Consider the following 25,599-nt stretch of genomic DNA (forward strand, 5'->3'; position numbering starts at 1 on the left):
GCTCCGCAACGGGAGAGGCCACAACAGTGAGAGGCCCGCGTACCACAAAAAAAAAAAAAAAAAAAAAAAAAGATCTTGCTGTGATTTATGTCAAAGAGTGTTCTTCCTATGTTATCCTCTAAGAGTTTTAGAGCGTCTGCCCTTACATTTAGGTCTCGAATCCATTTTGAGTTAGTTTATTTTTGTGTATGGTGTTACGGAGTGTTCTAATTTCATTCTTTTACATGTAGCTGTTCAGTTTTCCCAACACCACTTATTGAAGAGACTGTCTTTTCTCCATTGTATATCCTTGCCTTCTTTGTCATAGATTTGTTGACCATAGGTGCCTGGGTTTATCTCTGGACTTTAATATCTTGTTCCATTGATCTATTTTTCTGTTTTTGTGCCAGTACCATATTGTCTTGATTACTGTAGCTTTGTAGTATAGTCTGAACTCAAGGAGTCTGATTCCTCCGGCTCCATATTTTTCCCTCAAGACTGCTTTGGCTATTCAGGGTCTTATGTGTCTCCATACAAATTTTAAGATTTTCTGTTCTAGTTCCATAAAAAATGCCATTGGTAATTTGATAGGGATTGCATTGAATCTGTAAATTGCTTTGGGTAGTATAGTCATTTTCACAATGTTGATTCTTCCAATCCAAGAACATGGTATATCTCTCCATCTGTTGGTATCATCTTTAATTTCTTTCATCAGCGTCTTAGAGTTTTCTGCATACAGGTCTTTTGTCTCCCTAGGTAGGTTTATTCCTAGGTATTTTACTCTTTTTGTTGCAATGGTAAATGGGAGTGTTTCCTTAATTTCTCTTTCAGATTTTTCATCATTACTGTATAGGAATACAAGAGATTTCTGTGCATTAATTTTGTATCCTGCAACTTTACCAAATTCATTGATTAGCTCTAGTAGTTTTCTGGTAACATCTTTAGGATTCTCTATGTATAGTATCATGTCATCTGCAAACAGTGACGGTTTTACTTCTTCTTTTCTAATTTGTATTCCTTTTATTTCTTTTTCTTCTCTGATTGCCATGGCTTGGACTTCCAAAACTATGTTGAATAAGAGTGGTGAGAGTGGACATCTTTGTCTTGTTTCTGATTTTAAAGGAAATGCTTTCAGTTTTTCACCAATAAGAATGATGCTTGCTGTGGGTCTGTCATATATGGCCTTTATTATGTTGAGGTAGGTTCCCTCTATGCCCACTTTCTGGAGAGTTTTTATCATAAATGGGTGTTGAATTCTGTCAAAAGCTTTTTCTGCATCTATTGAAATGATCATATGGTTTTTCTTCTTCAATTTGTCAATATGGTGTATCACATTGATTGATTTGCGTATATTGAAGAATCCTTGCATCCCTGGGATAAATCCCACTTGATCGTGGTGTATAATCTTTTTAATGTGTTGTTGCATTCTGTTTGCTATTATTTTGTTGAGAATTTTTGCATCTATATTCATCAGTGATATTGGTCTGTAATTTTCTTTCTTCGCAGTATCTTTGTCTGGTTTTGGTATCAAAACCAGATGATGGTGATGGTGGCCTCACAGAATGAGTTTGAGGGTGTTCCTTCCTCTGCAATTTTTTGGAAGAGTTTGAGAAGGATGAGTGTTAGCTCTTCTCTAAATGTTTGATAGAATTCACCTGTGAAGCCATCTGGTCCTGGACTTTGTTTGTTGGAAGATTTTTAATCACAGTTTCAATTTCCTTACTTGTGATTGGTCTGTTCATATTTTCTGTTTCTTCCTGATTCAGTCTTGGCAGGTTGTGCATTTCTAAGAATTTGTCCATTTCTTCCAAGTTGTCCATTTTATTGGCATAGAGTTGCTTGTAGTAGTCTCTTAGGATGCTTTGTATTTCTGCAGTGTCTGTTGTAACTTCTCCTTTTTCATTTCTAATTTTATTGAGTCCTCTCCCTCTTTTTCTTGATGAGTCTCCTAATGGTTTGTCAATTTTGTTTATCTTCTCAAAGAACCAGCTTTTAGTTTTATTGATTTTGCTATTGTTTTCTTTGTTTCTATTTCATTTATTTCTGCTTTGATCTTTATGATTTCTTTCCTTCTGCTAACTTTGGGTTTTGTTTGTTCTTCTTTCTCTAGTTCCTTTAGGTGTAAGGTTAGATTGTTTATTTGAGATATTTCTTCTTTCTTGAGGTAGGCTTGTATAGCTATAAACTTCCCTCTTAGAACTGCTTTTGTTGCATCCCGTAGGTTTTGGATCGTCATGTTTTCATTGTCATTTGTCTCTAGGTATTTTTTGATTTCCTCTTTAATTTCTTCAGTGATCTCTTGGTTATTTAGTAACATATTATTTAGGCTCCATGTGTTTGTGTTTTTTACATTCTTTTCCCTGTAATTCATTTCTAATCTCATTGCATTGTGGTCAGAAAAGATGCTTAATATGATTTCAATTTTCTTAAATTTACTGAGGCTTGATTTGTGACCCAAGATGTGATCTATCCTGGAGAATGTTCTGTGTGCACTTGAGAAGAAAGTGTAATCTGCTGTTTTGGGATGGAATGTGCTATAAATATCAATTAAACCTATCTGCTCTATTGTGTCACTTAAAGCCTCTGTTTCCTTCTTTATTTTCATTTTGGATGATGTGTCCATTGGTGTGAGGTGTTAAAGTCCCCCACTATTATTGTGTTACTGTTGATTTCCTCTTTTACAGCTGTTAGCAGTTGCCTTATGTACTGAGGTGCTCCTATGTTGGGTGCATATATATTTCTAATTGTTATATTTTCTTCTTGGATTGATCCCTTGATCATTATGTAGTGTCCTTCCTTGTCTCTTGTAACATTCTTTATTTTAAAGTCTATTTTATCTGATATGAGTATTGCTACTCCAGCTTTCTTTCGATTTCCATTTGCATGGAATATCTTTTTCCATCCCCTCACTTTCAGTCTGTATGTGTCTCTAGGTCTGAAGTGGGTCTCTTGCAGACAGCATATATATGGGTCTTGTTTTTGTTCCCATTCAGCAAGCCTGTCTTATGGTGTCTTATGGTTGGAGCATTTAATCCATTCACGTTTAAGGTAATTATTTATATGTTTGTTCCTATGATCATTTTCTTAATTGTTTTGGGCTTGTTTTTGTAGGTTCTTTTCTTCTCTTGTGTTTGCTGCCTAGAGAAGTTCCTTTAGCATTTGTTGTAGAGCTCATTTGGTGGTGCTGAATTCTCTGAGCTTTTGCTTGTCTGTAAAGCTTTTGATTTTTCCGTCGAATCTGAATGAGATCCTTGCCGGGTAGAGTAATCCTGGTATTAGGTTCTTCCCTTTCATCACTTTAAGTATATCATTCCATTCCCTTCTGGCTTGTAGAGTTTCTGCTGAGAAATCAGCTGTTAACCTTATGGGAGTTCCCTTGTATATTATTTGTCGATTTTCCCTTGCTGCTTTCAGTAATTTTTCTTTGTCTTTAATTTTTGCCAAATTGATTAGTATGTGTCTCGGCGTGTTTCTCCTTGGGTTTATCCTGTATGAGACTCGCTGCGCTTCCCGGACTTGGGTGGCTATTTCCTTTCCAATTTTACGGAAGTTTTCGACTATAATCTCTTCAAATATTTTCCCTGGTCCTCTCTCTCTCTCTTCTCCTTCTGGGACCCCTATAATGCGAATGTTGTTGTGTTTAATGTCCCATGGGTCTCTTAGGCTGTCTTCATTTCTTTTCATTCTTTTTTCTTTACTCTGTTCCACAGCAGTGAATTCCACCATTCTGTCTTCCAGGTCACTTATCCATTCTTCTGCCCCAGTTATTCTGCTATCGATTCCTTCTAGTGTAGTTTTCATTTCAGTTATTGTATTGTTCATTTCTGTTCGTTTGTTCTTTAATTCTTCTAGGTCTTTGTTAAACATTTCTTGCATCTTCTTGATCTTTGCCTCCATCCTTTTTCCAAGGTTCTGGATCATCTTCACTATCATTATTCTGAATTTTTTTTCTGGAAGGTTGCCTATCTCCACTTCATTTAGTTGTTTTTCTGGGGTTTTATCTTGTTCCTTCATCTGGTACATAGCCCTCTGCCTTTTCATCTTGTCTATCTTTCTGTGAATGTGGTTTTTGTTCCACAGGCTGCAGGATTGTAGTTCTTCTTGCTTCTGCTGTCTGCCCTCTGGTGAATGAGGCCATCTAAGAGGCTTGTGTAAGTTTCCTGATGGGAGGGACTGGTGGTGGGTAGAGCTGACTGTTGTTCTGGTGGGCAGAGCTCAGTAAAATTTTAATTCACTTGACTGTTGATGGGTGGGGCTGGGTTCCCTCCCTGTTGGTTGTTTGGCCTGAGGCGACCCAACACTGGAGCCTACCTGGGCTCTTTGGTGAGGCTAATGACAGACTCTGGGATGGCTCACACCAAGGAGTACCTCCCAGAACTTCTGCTGCCAGTTTCCTTGTCCCCACGGTGAGACACAGCCAGCCCCTGCCTCTACAGGAGACCCTCCAACACTAGCAGGTAGGTCTGGTTCAGTCTCCCCTGGGGTCACTGCTCCTTCTCCTGGGTCCCGATGCACACACTACTTTGTGTGTGCCCTCCAAGAGTGGAGTCTCTGTTTCCTCCAGTCCTGTCAAAGTCCTGCAATAAATTTCCACTAGGCTTCAAAGTCTGTTTCTCTAGGAATTCCTTCTCCCGTTGCCAGACCCCCAGGTTGGGAAGCCTGACGTGGGGCTCAGAACCTTCAGTCCAGTGGGTGGACTTCTGTGGTCTAAATGTTCTCCAGTCTGTGAGTCACCCACTCAGCACTTATGGGATTTGATTTTACTGTGATTGCGCCCCTCCTACTATCTCACTGTGGCTCCTCCTTTGTCTTTGGATGTGGGGTATCTTTTTTGGTGAGTTCCAGTGTCTTCCTGTCGACGATTATCCAGCAGCTAGTTGTGATTCTGGTGTTCTCGCAAGAGGGAGTGAGAGCACATACTTATACTCCTCCATCTTGGTTCCTCCCCCAGGTTTCAATATTTTCAAGTTAGCTTTGTATAGGAACAACTTTTTTTTTAATTATTCTTTTTCTCAGCAGTTTCTTTTTTTAAAAAATAAATTTATTTATTTATTTTTGGCTGCAGTGGGTCTCCGCTGCATGCAGACTTTTTCTATTAGTGGTGAGCAGGGGTTGCTCTTCGTTGCGGTGCGTGGGCTTCTCACTGCAGTGGCTTCTCTTTTTGCAGAGCATGGGTTCTAAGTGCGTGGGCTTCAGTAGTTGTGGCTCGTGGGCTCTAGAGCGCAGGCTCAGTAGTCGTGGAGCACAGGCTTAGTTGCTCCGTGGCATGTGGGATCTTCCCCGACCAGGGCTTGAACCTGTGTTCCCTGCTTTGGCAGGTGGATTCTTAACCACTGCGCCACCAAGGAAGTCCCATGAACAACTTCTGAATTCTAAATTTTATTGTATTTCAGTATTATGTATATTTAAAACACTGTTTTTTCTATTTAGAAATTAGTTCACCTGTCTGGTCTGCAGTATTCTCTGCTTTCACTTCTAAACAACTTAAACAAAAGGATACTAATTAAAGGGGGGAAAGGGGTGGTGGTGGTGGTGGTGGTGGGATGAACTGGGAGATTGGAATTTACATACATACACCAATATGTATAAAATGGATAACTAATAAGAGCCTGCTGTAGAAAAATAATAAAATAAAATTCAAATCATTAAATAAAAATAAAATTAAAAAGCAAAAAAAAGATACTAATTTAAAAGGCTAGCAACTGGACTTCCCTGGAGGTCCAGTGGTTAGGACTCTGCACTTCCACTGCAGGGGGCATAGGTTCGATCCCTGGTCAGCGAACTGAGACCCCACATGCTGCACAGTGTGGAAAAAAAAAAAGCTAGCAACTGATGTCTTCAATAATGAAAATTTTCACTATTGCTTTCACGTCAGAGATGTGGGGGAAAAGGGAATGGTTGAGTGGAAATAACATTTTAAGCATGAAAAAGGTACAAAGGAGAGGAAACTGTCACAATTTACATTGAATCTTCCACAGATTGCTGAAATTCTCCACTTGAAAGGCTGATCTGGGAGAAAAGAAGGTCATAAAGTCTGCTTTTTAGACAGAGAAATATGTCTATGTCTATATTATTTCTATCTCAAGCAATTACTAAAATATTTCCAAAACGAACAAAGCTATTTTTCTGTAGAAAACCAGTGAAATGAACATAGTAATTAACTTTTTTTTTTCTTTTTTTTTTTTGCGGTATGCAGGCCTCTCACTATTGTGGCGTCTCCCGTTGCGGAGCACAGGCTCTGGATGTGCAGCCTCAGCGGCCATGGCCCACGGGCCCAGCCTCTCCGCGGCATGTGGGATCCTCCTGGACCGGGGCACAAACCCGTGTCCCATGCATCGGCAGGCGGACTCTCAACCACTGCGCCACCAGGGAAGCTCTAATTAACTATTTTTAAAAAATCTGTAAATGGGATCCTAGCCTATTTTAGAAGTACAGCAAAGCCTCCCTAGTTCAGAATAGTCAGAAGGAAACGTCTCTCACTCATTACACAAGCATGTGTTAACAAATCCTACGTCACACACACAAGATGCTAGTATACCCAACGAAAAACTAGGATTATATTGATTTTCAAAAAATGTATATAATCTGTGTTATTCTCCAATGGTGAATATGTTATAGAAGTAAAAAAGAAAAGCAAGAAAAGGAGCGGAAGCATGAAACACCTTAATTTAAACTGGACCCACAAATATCTGAGTTCTAAGTCAGAGAGCTCTTGTGAGAGCAGGAAAACTAGACTTGGCATCATCAGCTGGTGTTCAGTACAAGCCCAATCCTTTCACTAATGTTCAGGGGAAATGCTCACACCAGAAAACATCCACTTGAAGTGAATATACTTTAAATTTCATCTTCCCTATCTGACCCAGCATATTATACTGTTCTTAGTATTTCAAGTGGCAGTGAGTACTACATAGCTCAGATAGTGATTTTTTTTTCTGATCTATGTGGTTTTTGTATTAATTGAACTATAGTTGATTTATATGTTCTTTTTCAGATTCTTTTCCATTATAGTTTATTACAAGATATTTAATATGGTTACCAGTGCTATACAGTAGGTGCTTGTGGTAGTAATGTTTTATATAGTGTATGTCTTCATAAACTGGTAGCCCAAATCAATTGTATTCCATTTCAAACTGAGCAAAAGGAATCAAGACATGCCACTATATCATAAGAGAGTGGCAATAACTATTAAATGAAATCTTAATTATAAATCTAAGATTGCTCTGGAGGTTCTATGGAAAGTAATGCCAAAATAAGAGCTAAAAATCATCTCAAACCCAGACCATATTCCCTTAAATAACAATGACTTAAAATACTGATATGATGCAGCCACTATGGAAAACATTGTGAAGATTCCTCAGAAAACTAAAAATAGAATTACCATATGATCCAGCAATCCCACTCCTGGGCATATACCCGGACAAAACTATAATTCAAAAAGATACACACACCCCTATGTTCACAGCAGCACTATTCACAATAGCCAAAACATGGAAATCACCTAAATGTCCATTGACGAATGAATAGAGAAGATGTGCTACATATATACAATGGAATACTACTCAGTCATAAAAAAGAATGAAATAATTCCATTTGAAGCAACGTGGATGCAACTAGAGATTATCATATTAAGTGAAGTAAGTCAGAAAGAGAAAGACAGGGACTTCCCTGGTGGTCCAGTGGCTAAGACTCTGCACTCCCAATGCAGGGGGCCCGGGGTTCAAGCCCTGGTCAGGGAACTAGAGCCCACATGCTGCAACTAAGAGTTCATGTGCCACAAGTAAAAGATCCTGAGTACCGCAATGAAGACCCTGCATGTGGCAACGAAGATCCCGAGTGCCGCCGCAAGTAAGACCCAGTGCAGCCAAATAAATAAATAAATATTGAAAAAAAAAGAAAGAAAGAGAAAGACAAATACCATATGATATCACTTATATGTGGGATCTAAAATATGGCACAAATGAACCTATCTACAAAACAGAAATAGACTCACAGACACAGTGAACAGACTTGTGGTTGCCAAGGAGGAGGTGTGTGGGGGAGAGAAGGACTTGGAGTTTGGGATTAGCAGATGTAAACTATTATATATAGCATGGATAAACAGCAAGGTCCTACTATATAGCACAGGGAACTATATTCAATATCCTGTGATAAACCATAATGGAAAAGAATATAAAAAAAAGAATGTCTGTGTATACCTGAGTTAGTTTGCTGTACAGCAGAGACTGGCACAACATTGTAAATCAACTATACTTCAATAAAAATAAATAAATAAAAATAAAATTAAAATAAAATACTGATATGAAACTTTCACTGGAATGTGAAGGGGATCTTTTGAATCTTTAACTTCAAATATATAGGAGTATTTATTTAGAGGCTACTTTAAAATTTATGTCATGTGACCTCAAGGGACCACTGAAATTTCTGGAAAGGGTCAGCTTTTCCTTAAGTGCCACTCCAAGAACTGGTTGGTGACCACCACATTTGCATGCTATAAAGAAATGTTATTCAAATGACAATCTATAAACAACAATATGAGTATTAAATAAATTGTATTTTAGAGCTAATTCCAATAGGATATTCTTATTTTTTAAGGAGGTACAGTTGCTTGTTTAATTATTTGTCTCCAACCCTCAATCTAAAATACAAGTCTATCTGCCTAAAACTAAGTGTATTTTTGTTAGAAGATGACAGCTAACTTCAGGGGCACAATTTACTACAACAGACATTTAAAACAACAAAAACAAAAAAAGCAGGGATAGGCATGAACTTAATTCTTCTATTTAATGGATAACAAGAAAGAAAAGAAATCTTTGAGACCCAAATATCATAGCGTGGTTTTCAAGAAAGGACTTGGTGAATTCCTCAAAGCTTTCACCATAGAGCTATATTAAATTTCCTTTTGGCAACAAATAAATTGCTTTCTCACTGGTGGAAGCTTAGACCAGTCATCTAAATCAGGAAAGCAGAACTACATGCCGTACTGAAGAGTCACGTAAGTGTAAAACCACGTCTCTCCCCATGGCATGTTTATGTTTTTTCTATAGATTTCCACTAGGGCAGAGGGTGATTATCTTGATTCCTTGACATTTAGGATTAAAAGGAATTATCTAAGCTTTAACAGCTTACATAAAAAATGTGGAAATATCTATATTTTCTTTATATCTCCTTTGATGATGAAACATTTGGATATGAAATTTGATAAGAATGCCTTGAAGAGGAAATAGGGTTCCTATAATCAACGGGGAAACAAGACAGACCCATGGAGTCCTGTCGCACCTGTGACACTGTGATGCTGCATTTCTTGGCCAGCTCCTCTTTGGCTTCTTCACTGGGGTAGGGGTTGCTGAGGTGTGAGTAAAAGTATTCATTCAAGATTTCTGTGGCCTGTTTACTGAAGTTACGCCTTTTTCGTCTATGAAAGAACCAAAAAGAGAATTGCCGTTATAATCAACATTAACCAAAGAGGGATGTATTACTTAGGATCACACAAAAAAGTTAGCTTCCTGTTTTTAAACATTCTTAGGGTGTAATTTATCACCATGATATTGTAAAATATACTCTTGGCATCCTCCAGAGAACTATCCAACTCATGTGAAGATGTAGGATAACTAAGAAAAATACTAGAATGTGAAGCACAATTAACTTCATTCTTTAATTTGTTCAACAAATACTTATTGAGGATCTAATGTGTTCTAGATACGCAGTGAGGATTCAGTTGGAACAAAACAGATAAGGTCTATTAGGGAGCTCACGGGGATTAGAGGGTTAAGAGAGAGAGCAGAAATTTAGGGGAAAGAAAAACATTAGACAAGCAACACAGAAATAAATAATTATAAATTACGGTAACCATGTCAAATATCATGAAGGAAAAGTATAAGGTATAATGAAAGTGTCTAAGAAGGAAACCTAACACAGATTATGGAGTCAGGAAAGGTTTCCTTGGAAGAGTGACATTTAATCTGAGGCCTGGAGAATGTGTATAACTTAGTCAGACAAAGAGAAGAAGGAAGACGAATGAGCAGAGGGAATGGTCTTCAAACAGGAAAAAAGCTTGGGAAGTCCAAAGTGCTAGAGGAGGCTGGAGCACAGTAAAAACGGAATGTGTGAGATGAGTCTGGAAGGATGGACAAGGGCCAGATTACACAGGCTTAGTGGACCCCATATGGATTTCTGAATTTTATTTTAAGTGTAATCGTAAGTATTAAAGGTTTTAAGTTTTACATTTTAAAAAGATTATTCTGACTACTGAGAATAGCTGAAGGAGGGGATGAAAGGAAATGTAGAGATATTTAAGAAGACAACTACAATGGTCAAATTGAGAGATGACGGTAACTTGGCATAGGGAGAGAATAATGCAAATAAAAAGATTCAAGGTCAATTTGAAAGGTAAAAGCAATAGGACTTGATAATAAATTGGATGGGGGGGTGGGTGGGGAAGACAGAGAAGGAAGGTAAGGAAAAATAAATACATCAAGGATTTCTGGATTTTTCTGCTTCAGCCAACTGCCTGGACTGAGGTATGGTTTGCTCAACAGGGAAAGAGTAGGGGAGGACAAATTCTTTGTTTTTACTGGGAGGGGGTGGCAGAATGTCAGAAGATCAAGTATTTGTTGACAATTTATTTCAAATAGCAAAAATGTCATTTACATTTGGGTTTTATTTTGAAGATTTTAAAGAATTCCAGCCTGAAAATTAGCATTTGTCAGATTTCACTTTAAATTAAATTCTCCAGTAACTGGAAAACACTTTCCCCAAACAATTTTCTTAATATTGCCTTAAAAATAACCTTAATGATCTTAATTGTGATATCCTATACTCAGGAAAGACAACGTCAGTAGGCAGTTGTAAATGTGTATACCCTATGAGATTCTTCTAGTTAAAATGATGTCACTAACGTGGCAGGTTAAGTATGTGATCTATGTTTCAACATTCAGGGAGAGTCAAGGGAGCAAGAAATCTCGGTCTGATCAAAACATCTCAAGTTATGAGCCCTGAAACTTCTTAATTTCAATAATTTTTTGGAAGGTTAAACCATTGTTTCCTGAGGGATGAAGAATAGATTTAGGATCTATTTGGGAATAAAAATCAACAGGATTTGATGATGAATTGGATGGGGGAGGTGGTGAGGGAAGACAGATGAAAGAGAAGTACACCAAGAATAGCAATCAGCATTTTTGCAGGATTCAGGCTTTGCTTGACAAGAAAAACAAAGCCCTGACCTGGGGCACTTTGAAAAGGCACAGTCTGATGAGTGGGTAGCTGGGTGAGTAGCATGGAAAAGGTCTAGAATAGATACTGAAACTGTCAAACTTAAAGATAATTACCTGGCCCACAGATAATGTTTGTTGAGACAACACAATAATGACCTGCTCATAAAAATCTAAGTTTCTGGCTTCTTATGAAAAATTGGAAGATCAGCCACACCAGGCCCACATCCTCAGAAGGCAACCACAGGCTAAAGCTATGTGATGGCCGTCCCCTCAGACATGTACCCATCTGCTCTAATCCTCACTGCCCCTCATCCAGCCACTCCTCTCAAGTCCATTATATGTAAGTATGTGAGCTTGTGACTCAGTCTAAAACATGAAATCCACCAGCAAGACCGGGTACAGTGGAGCAGATCACACAAGGGCATTTCTTTGGAAAATGAGGACTTACGAAAGGGGGAATGAGCAGAAACATATTGGGAAAGCAGAAATAAGTTTGGCTCATTTATCGACCTTACCTAGGAGTGGTTTTAGAAAACATCAAAAAACCTCAGAGAACAAATTTATGGGCAGAACAGAATACCTCACCCCAGACAGTCTGGCTGCATCCAAACTACGGCACTTCTACTAGAAGAGTAGAGAGACCTACACAAATTTATTCCTAACTGTTCTGCACCGGTACATACTTCGGCTTGTCCAATTACCAAGAAAATGTGAGTATGGCTTTACAAAAAGCCAGAGTGAGCAAGGGAATCATATATCTGAATGAGCATGTTTGCCTAGAGCAGAAAAACCGTGCCTTCTCAGTGCAGAGGGCTTGCTAAGAGGCACTACAAGAATAGATGGAAGCAAAGCTCAGTATTTGCATTCACTTGAAGGCATAAGAGAGAACTCGGTCTTATACTTCATTTATTTTTTAGAAAAACATTCTGTAGAAAATGCCCATTAAGCATTTCCCCTAAGTTTCATTCCCCCCAGGGTTCACCACACTCTAAATGGCTATGCCTCAGGCCAGTGTGCAGGGGTGCATCAGTCCCAGGGCTGTGTCCCATCAGCATCACAACATTACTGACGGCAATCTCTGTGGGAGAAGGGGTTCTGCTCCAAGCTCTGCCACCTTCTCACCCTGGCTCTGCTCACTCTGGCTTGTTAACTTACTTTCTCTTCTTGGAAGAAAAATAAATCATTTAGGTGTGTACATTATGAATGAAGTTATGTTTAAAAAAAAGAGCATGCAGTTGATAAGAATGGGAAAGTATCCACAGGAATAAGGATAGCAATTGTGTTAGAAAAGATTCCTTTCTGAAGAAAGTACTTTTAAATATCTTTGTTACGTAATGCTTTAATTAAAATGCTCAACGTTGACAATTTAAAAATGTTTTTTGTTTTCTGATGCTACTTCCTTAATTCTTTGAGCTATTATAAGTAGTAAGTGGAAATATTCATTCATCTGGTTCGTCAACAAATTACTTTTCTGCAGCCTACTATGTGTAAGACACTTGCTGGAATTGTGGGGAATCTAAACGTGTAAGACTTGGCCATTGCTTTCAATGACAATGCGACTTACTCGGGAAGAGAAGAAATGATCCTGAAAAACTGCAATAAAGGCAGTCTGAATGAAGTTCGGTCTGGAAAATCGTATAAACATAGTAATCAGTGTTTAAGAGATGGCAACGACGAGTCCAGTGGAGTGCTTAAAGTAGGCTTCCTAAAAAGGGAGCATTTAGGCCAGGCGTAAAAGGCTGAGCAAGGTCTCACTAATGCAACAAACATGAGCACCAGCTCTGTTCCAGGTTCCATGCTACACACCCTCACAGATGACAATTCATTACTGGTGATCAAGTTGGGGAAATGGTTGGGACAACAGGGTTTGCTGTGGAAGGCTGGAGGTGGAGGTTGAGGGGTGGTGGTGGAAGAGGTGGTTAGGCAGAAGAAAAGAATTCTCGTCAGAGGAAACAGATGAGACCAAGAGGTATTGCATTTTGGATTAAACACAGGAAAGAACAATTTAGTGATATATTAAGAGCACTAAAAATGTTCACATTTTGATCTAATAATACCATTTCTGAGAATTAATCCTTAGGAAATAATTCTAAAGATCAAAAAGGTTGAATGCATAAAGATTTTCACTGGAAGACTAATTCCAATAAAAATCTGTCTAAAATAGTACCTTCCCTCCATCATTTTCTCTCCCTTTACCTTCCTTTTATTTTTCCTCATAGCACTTACCATCCTATCACATTTCATTACATTATTGAACAGAATACTACAGCATATTTGTTCACTTGTTTATTGTCTGTTTCCCCAAATAGAATGTAAACTCAATTGGGGCGAGTATGTTAACCTATCTTGTTTACCTTTATAGCCTCAGCACAAATAAATATTTGTAGAAGGAAAGAAGAAAGGAATTGGAAGGAAGGAAGAAGTTATCATGGAAATTAATAGGGAAAAATAAATGCTCAAAAATGAAGAAATGGCTAAGTTAATTATTTATCATATATCCATCTGGTAGACTTCAACAACTAACATTTAAAACAGGAGTTTATACTATATGAAAAATGTTTACCTATTCATGGTAAATGTTTTAAAAAGCAAACCAAATTATGCATATTGTACCATCACAAAGAACATTAAAAAAAAAAAAGTACCACAAACCAGAAAGAAATATACTAAAATGTTCACAGTGATTTTTTTTCCATTGGGTGGTAAAAAAAGTGATTGTCTTTTATCCCTCATCCTTCTATTCTATACATTTTACAACGTTTCCATAGTGACCTTGGTATTTTTTAAATAGGAAAAATATAAAATAAATCTTAACAACAACAAAAAAAGTAATTTGGGCAGGGGCAGGTCACATAAGGCCTCAAATGCCAGGTTAAGTAGTGTGCATGTGAGTTACCCAGCATTGAAAAGCTGTTATGGGGCTTCCCTGGTGGCACAGTGGTTGAGAGTCCGCCTGCCGATGCAGGAGACGCGGGTTCGTGTCCCGGTCCGGGAAGGTCCCACATGCCGCAGAGCAGCTGGGCCCGTGAGCCATGGCCGCTGAGCCTGCAAGTCTGGAGCCTGTGCTCCGCAACGGGAGGGGCCACAACAGTGAGAGGCCCACGTACCACAAAAAAAAAAAAAAAAAAGAAAAGCTGCTATGGTTTTTAAGTAAAGCAATTAGGGCATCATAAGAGGGCCATGGAGGATGAGTGGGAGAAGAGTAAGACTGGAATCAGGGAGAATAGTGGGAAGTTACTGTGGTAGTCTAGGTACAAAAGGATGAACGTGAACTGGGCAGTGCAAGTATGGATGGAAAAAAAGAGGTAGAATGAGAAATGGTGAAAACAAAGCACTGGTGAGTTCTAATGACTAATTCAGTATGGAAGAAGGAGGAACCAAAGGCGATACAGGGCTTGGCTTAACCAGGAGAACGGGAGTATAATCAGGTGGCATATGTTTCCTTATTCGGCTCTAAGGAAGAGCTCTGGCATGAAGATTGTTCCTCACATCTTGTTTTCCAGTTGAGATGCTAACTTATTTTCTTTAATATTGTAAAATTTGGACGATAATCTCTGTGAGATTCCAAGGGAGAGAAAACAAAACAAAATAGAAACCCCTTTCCAACGCTGAAGATTGATTGCAAGCTTTAGCAATGCTCAAGAGGCATCCCTGCAGAGGCTGCATACAGTAGGAACTTGACAGTTCCTCTGTTATGTCACCTAGTAGGTCTAACACACCATATACAATTTATTACCTAATTCCTGTGAAACTTGGTGACAGCTTCAGATAAAAGGGAAATATGTATCCTTACAGGGGAAACTCACAGGCTTTCTTCTTGATTTGGAAAAACAGAGTTTGGGGTTTTGTGGTAACTATAATACCACTTCCTTCTTAGGAATATCAGTATCTCCAAGTATCTTTTTTCTAATATGCACAAGCAACGTTACATCAGGAAATTCTTAGAAAACAAACCTGCATTAAAACAAAGTTACATACTGAACATTATCCTTAAAAATACTTTTTAGCATCAGAATTGAAAGAAAGGCTATGTATTACTAAGTCATTAGTAGCGGCACTAATCCTATTTGTTTCCTGAGTCACCACATTGGCAGCTAATAGCACTACCACCCCCAGACAAGAAGAGGCTTGACAGTGCAGGCACCATGAGGTGAATTACCTGTCCAATGTAGAAAAGAGCTCTTATAGCCAAATTAAAGAAGAATCTAAGACCAATTGGCCAGGATTACAGAAAATAATACACAAAGAGTGAAAAGAAAAATTTTAAAAAGCCATGCAATAGATTTGTGGCCTCACATACCTGGCATCAAGGAACCTTGATCTTAAAATCATAACTGCTTCACAAGTGCTTTGTTTGAGCTGCATCTGAATGGAACTAAATTTTCGATGGATGATGCCCACCATTCTTTCAATCTCTTTTGGGGAAATGGGACGTGTTCTACTCTGCTCTCGGAGAAGGTTCATCACGTGTGTAGTGAATTCATTACATGCCTGTAAGGGGAAAAAAATCACTCCTTAGGAATCTGGTATTTTGTATTATCACACCCAGACATTAACTCATCTGAATTTCTACCTCATTTGCAGTTGCCAATGGCATTATGCAGTAGGTAGGGTAAAATGAAAACTAAGACACTTGTGAAATGGCAGTGATAGTTAGATGGGGAGCAAGAATTCTGAAACTATGAATGGCCAGGCATGCAAGGGAAGCACAGCACTCAACTGCCCTTCCCACCACCCTTGTCCCTGTTCCAAGATGAGGTTTTCCCACTGGAGGATGCTCTCTACCAACTGCTATATGTAAGTACAAATATATGTTAATTGTTAATACTAAGCACCTCCTATTTTCTTTGGGGTTTTACATTTATTCCACAAATGTTTACTGAAGCACTATGAAGTCCAAACTCCTCCAAGAGCGATTAAGGACACATAAATGAGCAAGATGTGGACCTGACTTTCAGTGCAATAAAATATATAAAAAACAAATTCTTAAACAAGGAAGACCATGTAAAGTATCACAGGAAAATATGAATAAGTGCTTCCTAAGTTCCAAGGAGGAAGTATTCTCATCTGGAAGCAGAGATCACTTCATGGCAAAAGTGACTTAGGGCTTTAAAGAATGGGTAAGATTTTTGAAAGGTGGAATAAAGGTGGAAATCAAGAGGAATTCCAGGCACAAGAAAATATCCTGGAAATCATGGTATGTAGCAAGTCCAGAGGGACAGAGAGAATACGTAAAGGGGAAGAGGAAATTCAGATTTGCACTAGCATGTAAAGGGCCTCTGATACCACGCCAATGTCCTAGTATAATTTAGCTGCGATGTGGGCCTTATTTGTGGATATACGCCATTCCTAAAACATGGGTAAAGCAGCTCAGCTCCTCAGGGGAGGGGCAGCAGGAAAATAAGGATGAGATTTGGGTCTCAAACTTTTTAGTTAACAATCCTCAGTCCCTGTCTCTTTCAGCCCACCTATATTCTTTAGATCTATAACACCACATAACTGGGCCTACACAGAAATCCAGTATTGCCTTGGTAAATAAAGCATCTGTCTGTATCTCTGGATAAAAAGAACATCTTCTGGCATTTTTGTTTAAAAAAAAGACAGGAGATTCTGCACCTTACTGCACAGATGCCCTTAGCAGGGTGAGCAGACAGAACAATCATTGATCATGGCAAGATGCATTCTGAAGATATAATAATGTCCACTTCCCTACAGATATCCTGAACATATAGCAAATGATGGTTTTTCTAACTGCTCATTAGAGAACTAACCTTTTAAGTACACTGGGTGTTTCAGTTACTTTAAGCTTTTATGGAGCTTTTATATAAATATTTCTAAGGTGAGGTAAAATGAGTCTGGCTTACCAAAGTTTTTTTAAAAATATGTTTAAGTCTTAAGAATTTTAAAATTCCTTGTGAGTGGTGACTCTGGGATTCTTCAGAGTATAGATCTGTGCAACACACACAGTAGGCATCCAATAAACATCTATGGATTGGTGGGGTTTTGTATTACAATTCAAGAGTAATGTTGATTAATATCTGTAAATACATTATCCCTGAACCTTTGTAAGTGAAGGATTTTTAACCTGCAGTCCATGGATAGGTTTAGAATGTCCATGACTCCCTGAAATCTTATTCAAGTTGTGTGCACATCTGTCTTTCCCGAGGGGACAATCAGTGAGGTTTTTGTTTGTTTTCGTTTCAGATTCTCAGCCAGTCTATAATTTTAAAAGGCTAAGAATTACTGTCCTAGGTTATGGCACAGTAAAACATTAAGGAACTTTGCAGCTCTAAAACCAGAAGTTCTTTCCATCTTTAAAGAAACCATAATAAAGAAAAGTAAATTTAAGATTTTCCCCACTATATTGTCAACTTAAACTATTTTGTGCCAAGCTGAAAATAGGTGGTCACCCTGTCAAGAAATACATGTACAGATCTTTTTTTCTTGTACAATACTTTCCCTAAAGAGATGTTCACATAATTTCAAATTACATAATTTAATAAACACTGGCCCTCAGTTTTCTTATTAGTAAAATGAAGGAAAGTAAACTAGAACAGCAAACTGGAATCAGCAAGTTCTGAAAGAGACTTCTACAGCTAGTTCCAAAAAATGTTAATACAGTATGTTTGGGAAATGTGGGGTTAACCAAAACTTTAAATGCTTTTTTTTTTTTTGAGGGGGTTGGGGGCAGGATTCCTCAGTACTTCCAGTATGCCAATATGCATCATAAATCTTCAAAGGAGAATGGTATATCCAACTTTTCCCAAATAAATTTGGTCACAAAACCTCTTTTCTCTAGAGCAGTGCTGTCTAAAAGAAATACATTGTGAGCCACATATGAAAAAAAATATGGGGGGTCATTTAATGATTTTTCTACTGCACTGATTATTTTCCAAATGTGTTTTATTTTTCTCATATGAAATGTAAAATTTTTCTAGTAGCCACATTAAAAAGTAAGAATCAGGTGAAATTAATTTTAATAATATATTTTATTTAACCCAATATATGAAAAGTATTAACATTTCAACACATAATCAAGATCTTTAGATAACTGTTAATGAGATATGTTACATTCTTTTTTTCATACACTTTGAAAACCAGTATATATTTACATTTACAGCACATCTTGGTCCAGATTAGCTAGATTTCAAGGGCTCAATAGCTACATATGACTAGTGGCAACCGTATTGGACAGCACAGCTCTACAGCATCTTGTGGACCAATGTACTAAGTAAGAAAAACTCTTTGGGAAACAGTATACTTAGTAATCTTTGATGTTTCTTTTTTATTCTTCATCACCATGCAGTCACACAAACCCACAAAAAAAAGGCAGTTTCACTTAGGAATGTCCTTGATGAAGCAAGAGAAATCATTCATTTTATTACATCTCAATCCTTGACTACGACTTTAATATTCTGTGTGATAAAATGGGAAACACACCAAAAGCACTTCAATTGCTTATCAAAGGATGGCTGTCTTGAGAAAAAACACTTGTGTGATAGTTTAAGTTGTGAGCCGATGCTGTCTTTTTCATGGAACACCATTTTTATTTGAAAGCGAAATCAACAAATTATTATAATTATTCAGACTTGGGTATTTTGCAGATATTTTCTCAAAAATGAACCAAGCAAGCCTGTCACATCAAGGAAAACAGCTGACAATAGTTGTGCCAATGATGAAATTTGACTTTTCAAGTGAAAATTATAATTTTGGAAAACTTGCATCCACTACCTTGAGCTTGATAGTTTCCTAGTAGACTTTCCGATTAATTTGGTGTTGATATTAATATGATATTTTGATATTATATAATGTAAAGTGTTAACATTAGAAGATGTACATAACTCAGCGAAACAATATTTTCCAAATGATCAAAGCATTATGTTACAAAAAAATGCATAGGTAGAAGATCCATTCAAAGTGCACACTAGACCAAGTTTAAAGGAATTTAAAGGATTTTTTTTTAAGGAATTCCTTTAAAGGAATAAAGGATTTTAAAGGAAGGGAGTACAAAAAGTTGATATGATTTCAGACTCATTATAACTAACCTTTAAGACAATACAACTTGTCAAGTTTTGGTATAATATCAGAGAAAAGTATCATAATTATCAGAAAGGCTATTAATACGCTCCTCCCTTTTCCAATGACATCTTTGTGTGAGGCCAGGTGTTCTTCATATACTTCAACCACATGACAGGAGACTGCCCATAGAAGCACATATAACAATCCAGGTGACTTCTTTTAAGCCCAACATTAAAAAGTTTTGCAAAAATGTAAAAGCAGTGCCACTCGTCTCACTAAATGTTGAGGGTTTTTTGTTTTTTTGCAAACACAGGCTTTTAAAAATATTATAGTGAATAGATAATAGTTTATTATTGTTTCTTAAATAAATACTTTTATTTTTTCACACTTTTAACTTCTATTATAATAAATGTTGATAGATATAATGCACTGAACAAAAGCTCTTAGGGGATCTCCAATAATTTTTAAGAATTCAAGTCCTGGGCTTCCCTGGTGGCGCAGTGGTTAAGAATCCGCCTGCCAATGCAGGGGACATGGGTTCGAGCCCTGGTCCGGGAAGATCCCACATGCCGTGGAGCAACTAAGCCCGTGCACCACAACTACTGAGCCTGCGCTCTAGAGCCCATGAGCCACAACTACTGAAGCCCGCGTGCCTAGAGTCCATGCTCTGCAACAAGAAAAACCACCACAGTGGGAAGCCCACACACCGCAATGAAGAGTAGCCCCTGCTCTCTGCAACTAGAGAAAGCCTGCGTGCAGCAACGAAGACCCAATGCAGCCAAAAATAAATAAATTAAATAAATAAATTAAAAAAAAAAGAATTTAAGTCCTAAGACCAAAAAGTTTTGAGAACTAGCTGTACTGGAGTATTTCTAATTTGCACATGTAATAATGCTAATTCCTACAAACCTAGCTCACACATTATGGTAACATATATCTATGACAGAGTGTATGTCTTGATAAATAATTCAAGACTCCTGTGTGTGATACCTGAGGGTTTTTGTTTTTTGTTTGTTTGTTTCAGCTTTCCTCTGGCTCTCAGTTTTTCTCTGGCTATATTTTAACCTCTTCAGAATGAATGTTTGCCTATCGTTTCTAAGAAGCAGCCACAGGCTTGTGTGAAAAATAAGTGTTAAAAGCAAAAAGTTTCTGCCTCTAAAAACTCATAATTTCCTAAAACGTTTGCTGAATGTCTCACAACTTATTAAGTGAAGTCATCTATGAATGCAAATGCTGATTAGCAATTTGGCAATAGCCCAACATTCACAGAATTCACATAGCTTTTCTTTAAACCAGTAGTTCATACATGATTAATTAGAACATCTCATTTATGTAGTGTGCACTTTAGCTCATTACTCTAAGTAAAATTCGTTAAGTATTTACATTTAGATAATTAAAATCCGGGTACACCCTTAAGAAAGATGCATACACTTTAGGCAAAGTGATTTTTTTCCTTTATACCACTGAAAGTAAATTACAGCCTCATTTACAGCATCATGTGTACCAGTTTCAGAGCAGAGCACAGTACTGCCTCATCTCCGGATCCTTAAAAGATATACATTTTTTAAACACATAAATGCAGTAAGAATGATCAAATGATTGCAGAGTTGTTTTGAAGGGCCACCCAACCACACACTAGCATCGATGCTGTTTAAAATGTAAGATGCTCACTTCAAACATTTATCATATCCTCTGTCATACCTACAAGACTATATTATTAAAATAGACATTGGAAAAAATTTTCATTGCCTTATTATTTTTCCAAGTAAAATTGTCAGTTAAGAATTTTCTGGTCAATGTCCACAATGCAAATGTAGAAACAACTTGGTTAACTGGGAGATTTAGGAAAGAAGAGTTTTGATTCCTTGAATTTTCTGATTTATGAGTAATGGCAAAAACCTTTTTCTCTTAATCCAGCTGTTGAAAATTATCTAGGATGCATTGTTTTACATCCTAGATAATTTCTGTTTACAATGTAACAAAAATATATGTTTTGTTTAAAACATACATTGTAATAACATAAAGTCAACATAAAGTGTGGAATGCTTCATCTGATAAAAAATATTTTCAACCAATTCTTATTATGAGCCTTTCTCTCCTTGCCATTTGTTCCTTTCTCCTTAAAAATACAAACCAAGTAATATAATGCAGGATTTGAAATATCTGGATATTTTATAATGTTGTCAATGATATTTGTTAGCTAGTAAAACTATATCCTCGATATCTATATGTATTTGGATTTACACTCAAAATTAGTTTTCAGGGTTTTGTTTGTTTTGTGGTGATGCTTTTTTCGGTGGTGAATTCAAGATTCAACCCCTTTCTTGCCTGTAAGTTCACATCATTGAACATAAAAATGTAAAATCAGATGGTGAGCAAGCACTTATTTTTGAGGAAGTTTTAAAATGGTTCATGATCAAATCTAAAAACTGAACTGGCCTTTTGTAACCATCTAGAGAAGCTGATTGCAGACAACAGATCATAACACTCTCTATGCTAAAAATCCACTCTTCAAAGAAAGAATAAATCTCTATTAAAGCCTGATGATTCTCAAATTTGCAAGCATCCGTTTTCTAGATGTCTTTATAACCTTGCAAGTAACTCTAGTCCAGTATTATAGATTTTGTATTTATGTAATGCTTATTAAATCAACAAATTATTCTTGTTTTAGGATAAGAGTCAACATTGAAAGATACTTTCTAAGCCAACTAGAATGAGACCAATATGCCTAAGAAACAGCTGCAAAGATGAAATATCTATCTTTTTTTTAATCAGAGTATAGTTGGTTTACAATGTTGTGTTAGTTTCTGCTGTACAGTAAAGTGAATCAGTTATACACATACATATAACCACTTTTTTAGATTCTATAGTACCTCAACAAGTCTCAACGTAATCACGTGGTTTATGGACCTATCTCATGAGGGTTCTGTAAGGATTATATTATATAATACATGTTAAGTTCTTTGAAGAATCTGGAACACAATTAACACTTAATAAATGGCAGTTATTGTTGAAAATAGAAATGACAATTTTATGAAATTCATATTGTGTATGTCATTCTGCAAGTAAGTCCCTACTTTGATTACCTAATTATAGTTGTGTCTTCCCATTGCCAGAATAAATACAAACACTGCTTCCAAAGAAATTGAAAAAAAAAAAGTATTCAAATATAAAACAGTTCATTCAATTCAAATCAAGTTTGTGGTCAAAGATACATTTGGTACAAAGAGCCAATAGACTAGAAACTTGGAGAAAAGAAGGGAACACTCAAACACTCCTTCCAGCCAAGGAAAGACGCAGCATGAATGCCGACAAGAAGTAAAACCCTTCTCTTGGAGCAATGAATGACAAAGTCTTGCTTGGGAAAATGAAATATAAAGTTTACATCAGATAGTACCCTTTTACCTTTCCTGCTTTTTTTTTTTTTTTTTTTTTTTTGCTATTAAGAAAATAGCAAAATGGGATTAGGAGTTTGTGGGTTACACAATCTCTAATGTAATAACATCAGTATTTTAAAACCTGATTAAAAAAAAATTATTTACAAGCAAAGGAGATCTTGCCAGCAAATATAAACACACAATGTTGAGAGCCTCAAAAAAGCACAAGGCCATGCCTTTAAGTGGTTTAGGTTGCACACTCATTCTCCATTCCCCCTGCAATCCCCTGTAATCTGAAAGTCCTCTATTAGCTAAACAGTACCTAACTGGTCTTGAGCACATTGAGTGTACATGCGTGGCTCCAGTGCTTTACCTGATTTGAGGTGAATTCAAAAGACATCTGCGAACTCAGAAAGCAGGTTCCCAGATGGTTGGGGGAGGGTTGGGACCCTTACAACACTTTTGCCTTCAGCAAAAATGTATTTCAATATAATTATAGGAGATAGCTTTCAATATGTCATCTCTATTATAGCAGCTGTAAATTATGAAGTGAATTGCTTGTGTACAAGCACTTCTTCTGGTACAAGCAAAGTGGGAGAGCTGCATAAGGCATGATATATATCTTTTCTTTTTTAACTGAGAACAAATCTCTAAGTCAAATTTCATTTGCAAAAACCAATGTATCCATTTTCCTTTGGTAGAGAGGTAGAGGAAACAAGACCCTCAATTCTTTAAAACAGGCTTCCCAGGACCCTTGGCTCAAGTTCATTAGGAATTCACCTATTCTAATAGTCGGGCCTTTAATCATAAGAGCGTATTTGAAAGATACAGTAAAAACATTTTTCAAAACTTGTAGCTAGTCCCATCCCATAGTTCAGGATGCCATATAAGCCTCCATTGCCTGGCTGCCTTTGGGTCTCATAATTATATGGGGATCCCGTGTGTACAAAATAAAAAATTTGTTTTCCTCCTTTTAAAACAAAAAACTTGTAGCTAATCAACAAGAAGACAAGGAAGCAACCAGGTCTTCCTCCCAGCTAAAGAGGAAGGCAGTGCAACCAAGACAAAAGCATTACAACACAGTTGCTGCAAGCTTTGAAAAATTATCATACTCCTCTTGGTTGTCAGGATCAACAAAAGTAAAATAGTTTTGGTTTTCCTTTTAGGTGATAGTAATATTCAAGAATCTTACTTTAATATATATTCTATGCCTAATATTTCAAAAGCATTTATAAGTGAATCTAGATGGTTCCCATTAAGAAGCATTACATCTGAGCCTATGTAATGTAAACACATGATCAAAGGACATTTTCTGGAGAAAAAAAAAAAGGACAGGATTTTAAAAAACAGTACCATTCCTAAAACATACACAGAAAGCTGAGCCTTGCAGCTTGGATTTAATTTTGCTCTAACTGTAGCTCTAGTCTGCTTAGCTTTGTAAATGTGGCTGCGTTTATAAGGTACTTTAATTTACTGCAGTGGTGGTGTTTGTTAATTTTATGGCAATCTAAATCTAAACAGCCTTCAGATACATTTTCATTACAGCTTCATTGCAAAACACAGTGGAGTGAACAGCTCTAAAATTCCAATGTTGTTTATTTCTTTTAGTAAAAGACTCAACACAATTTTCTGACAAAGCCTTAACATATATGTTCTTCCTATTTACTAATAAGCTTTCTGTCACTCAAAGTACCCATGTTCATGTACTTTTAGGAGGAAAAATATAATGTCTGTAAAGTGATTAAAATAGTTGTTTATTTTTCCATCTCTACTCTGATCCTATTCCAAATGCAATCCAACATGGGCAAATAAGAGAAAAATCAGAAAGTATCTGAATTACTCGCAAACTGTAATTGTTAAAAACAAGATAAGAGACCCAAAAGGGAGTCACTTTTGCTATGCCCCAAGTTTCAGCATCTCCTAGGAATGTAATCTTAAACCAGTCAAACTGGAACTACTGGGCCAGCACCCGTGAGGTCATCTGCCTGACAGACTCTGCCAGGAACTAAGGGAAGGCGACCTTGCCACAACCGACCCTCTTTTTTGCTAGTACCACTTCCTCGTCCCGCTCTTGTCTGCCTGTAAGAGTCTTTCATTTCGTACAGCTCCTGGGAACTCCTTTCTATGTGCTAGATGAGATGCTGGTCAATTCATGAATCGCTGAATGAAGCTAATAAGATCTTTAAAATTTACTCAGTTGTATTTTATTCTTTAACATACATAAGTAGCAGCATAATTCAATGGAAAAAGAAGGCATACTGTCAGAAACTGATTTCAAAACCTGATTCTGACACTAACTAGATGTGTGACACTGGACAAATTACTTCACCTAAGTCTCATTTTCTCATCTGTAAAATGTAAATTATAATGCCACCATCTAGTTTAGAAATGCCACCCCTTCATCTCACTTAGTTCTTCGTAGCCCTTCTAGTAACTCCAAAGTATAGCCCTGAAAGTTCTATCCCAGATAAAGCCCTGTATCCCAAACATATGAAAAGAAAAGATCATCTTATGTCAACTCACTGATCAGAACAAACTTAGGAACTACAGACAGAAGAGCAATAAAAGCCAGCTTCAAAGACAGCTAAAGAGAACTAAATGCTGCTATGTTCTTTCTAAAACAATTCAGAACCTACAGGAGAAAAATTGTAAACTAAATTTCTGTTGAATCAGCCAACTAGTCATGATACTTTATTTGTCCATAATACTGCATAGATTTCATGTTAATATATCTATATTTTTCCTTCTGAAAGTGTTAAAAATGAGAAAGGAAATATACATTCAGTGGTTTTTTATTAGGCTACTGAACATATCTAGAAATAAGATTCATGATTACATTTTAAATGTTTGATATTTAAAACAAAAATACATACTGTAGATTAGTCTATGAAGAACTTGTGTGCACAGTGTATTTTTAAAGCAAACAAAACAAAACAAAAACCTTGGTGAAAATGACTGATGCCAGTTTCACCCAACTTCCAACAGGGCTGAAGGGAGAAAATAAGGAGGCTGGT

General features: G+C 37.1%; 1 protein-coding gene across 2 annotated transcripts in view; it reads right to left on the minus strand.

The window, feature by feature from the left end:
* PBX3 (PBX homeobox 3) overlaps positions 1-25,599 on the minus strand; it is a 240,008-nt gene that overhangs the window by 39,288 nt on the left and 175,121 nt on the right. For both annotated transcript variants that reach the window (XM_082625331.1, XM_082625330.1), the window contains exons 4-5: positions 15,490-15,680; positions 9,256-9,391 (exon numbers count right to left, since the gene is read on the minus strand). In XM_082625331.1, the coding sequence (XP_082481457.1) occupies positions 9,256-9,391; positions 15,490-15,680 (327 nt within the window). The remainder of the gene's footprint in view (positions 1-9,255; positions 9,392-15,489; positions 15,681-25,599) is intronic.

Source organism: Mesoplodon mirus (assembly GCF_964341445.2).
Source record: "Mesoplodon mirus genome assembly, chromosome: 1".
In the NCBI taxonomy this organism is placed as follows: domain Eukaryota; kingdom Metazoa; phylum Chordata; class Mammalia; order Artiodactyla; family Ziphiidae; genus Mesoplodon; species Mesoplodon mirus.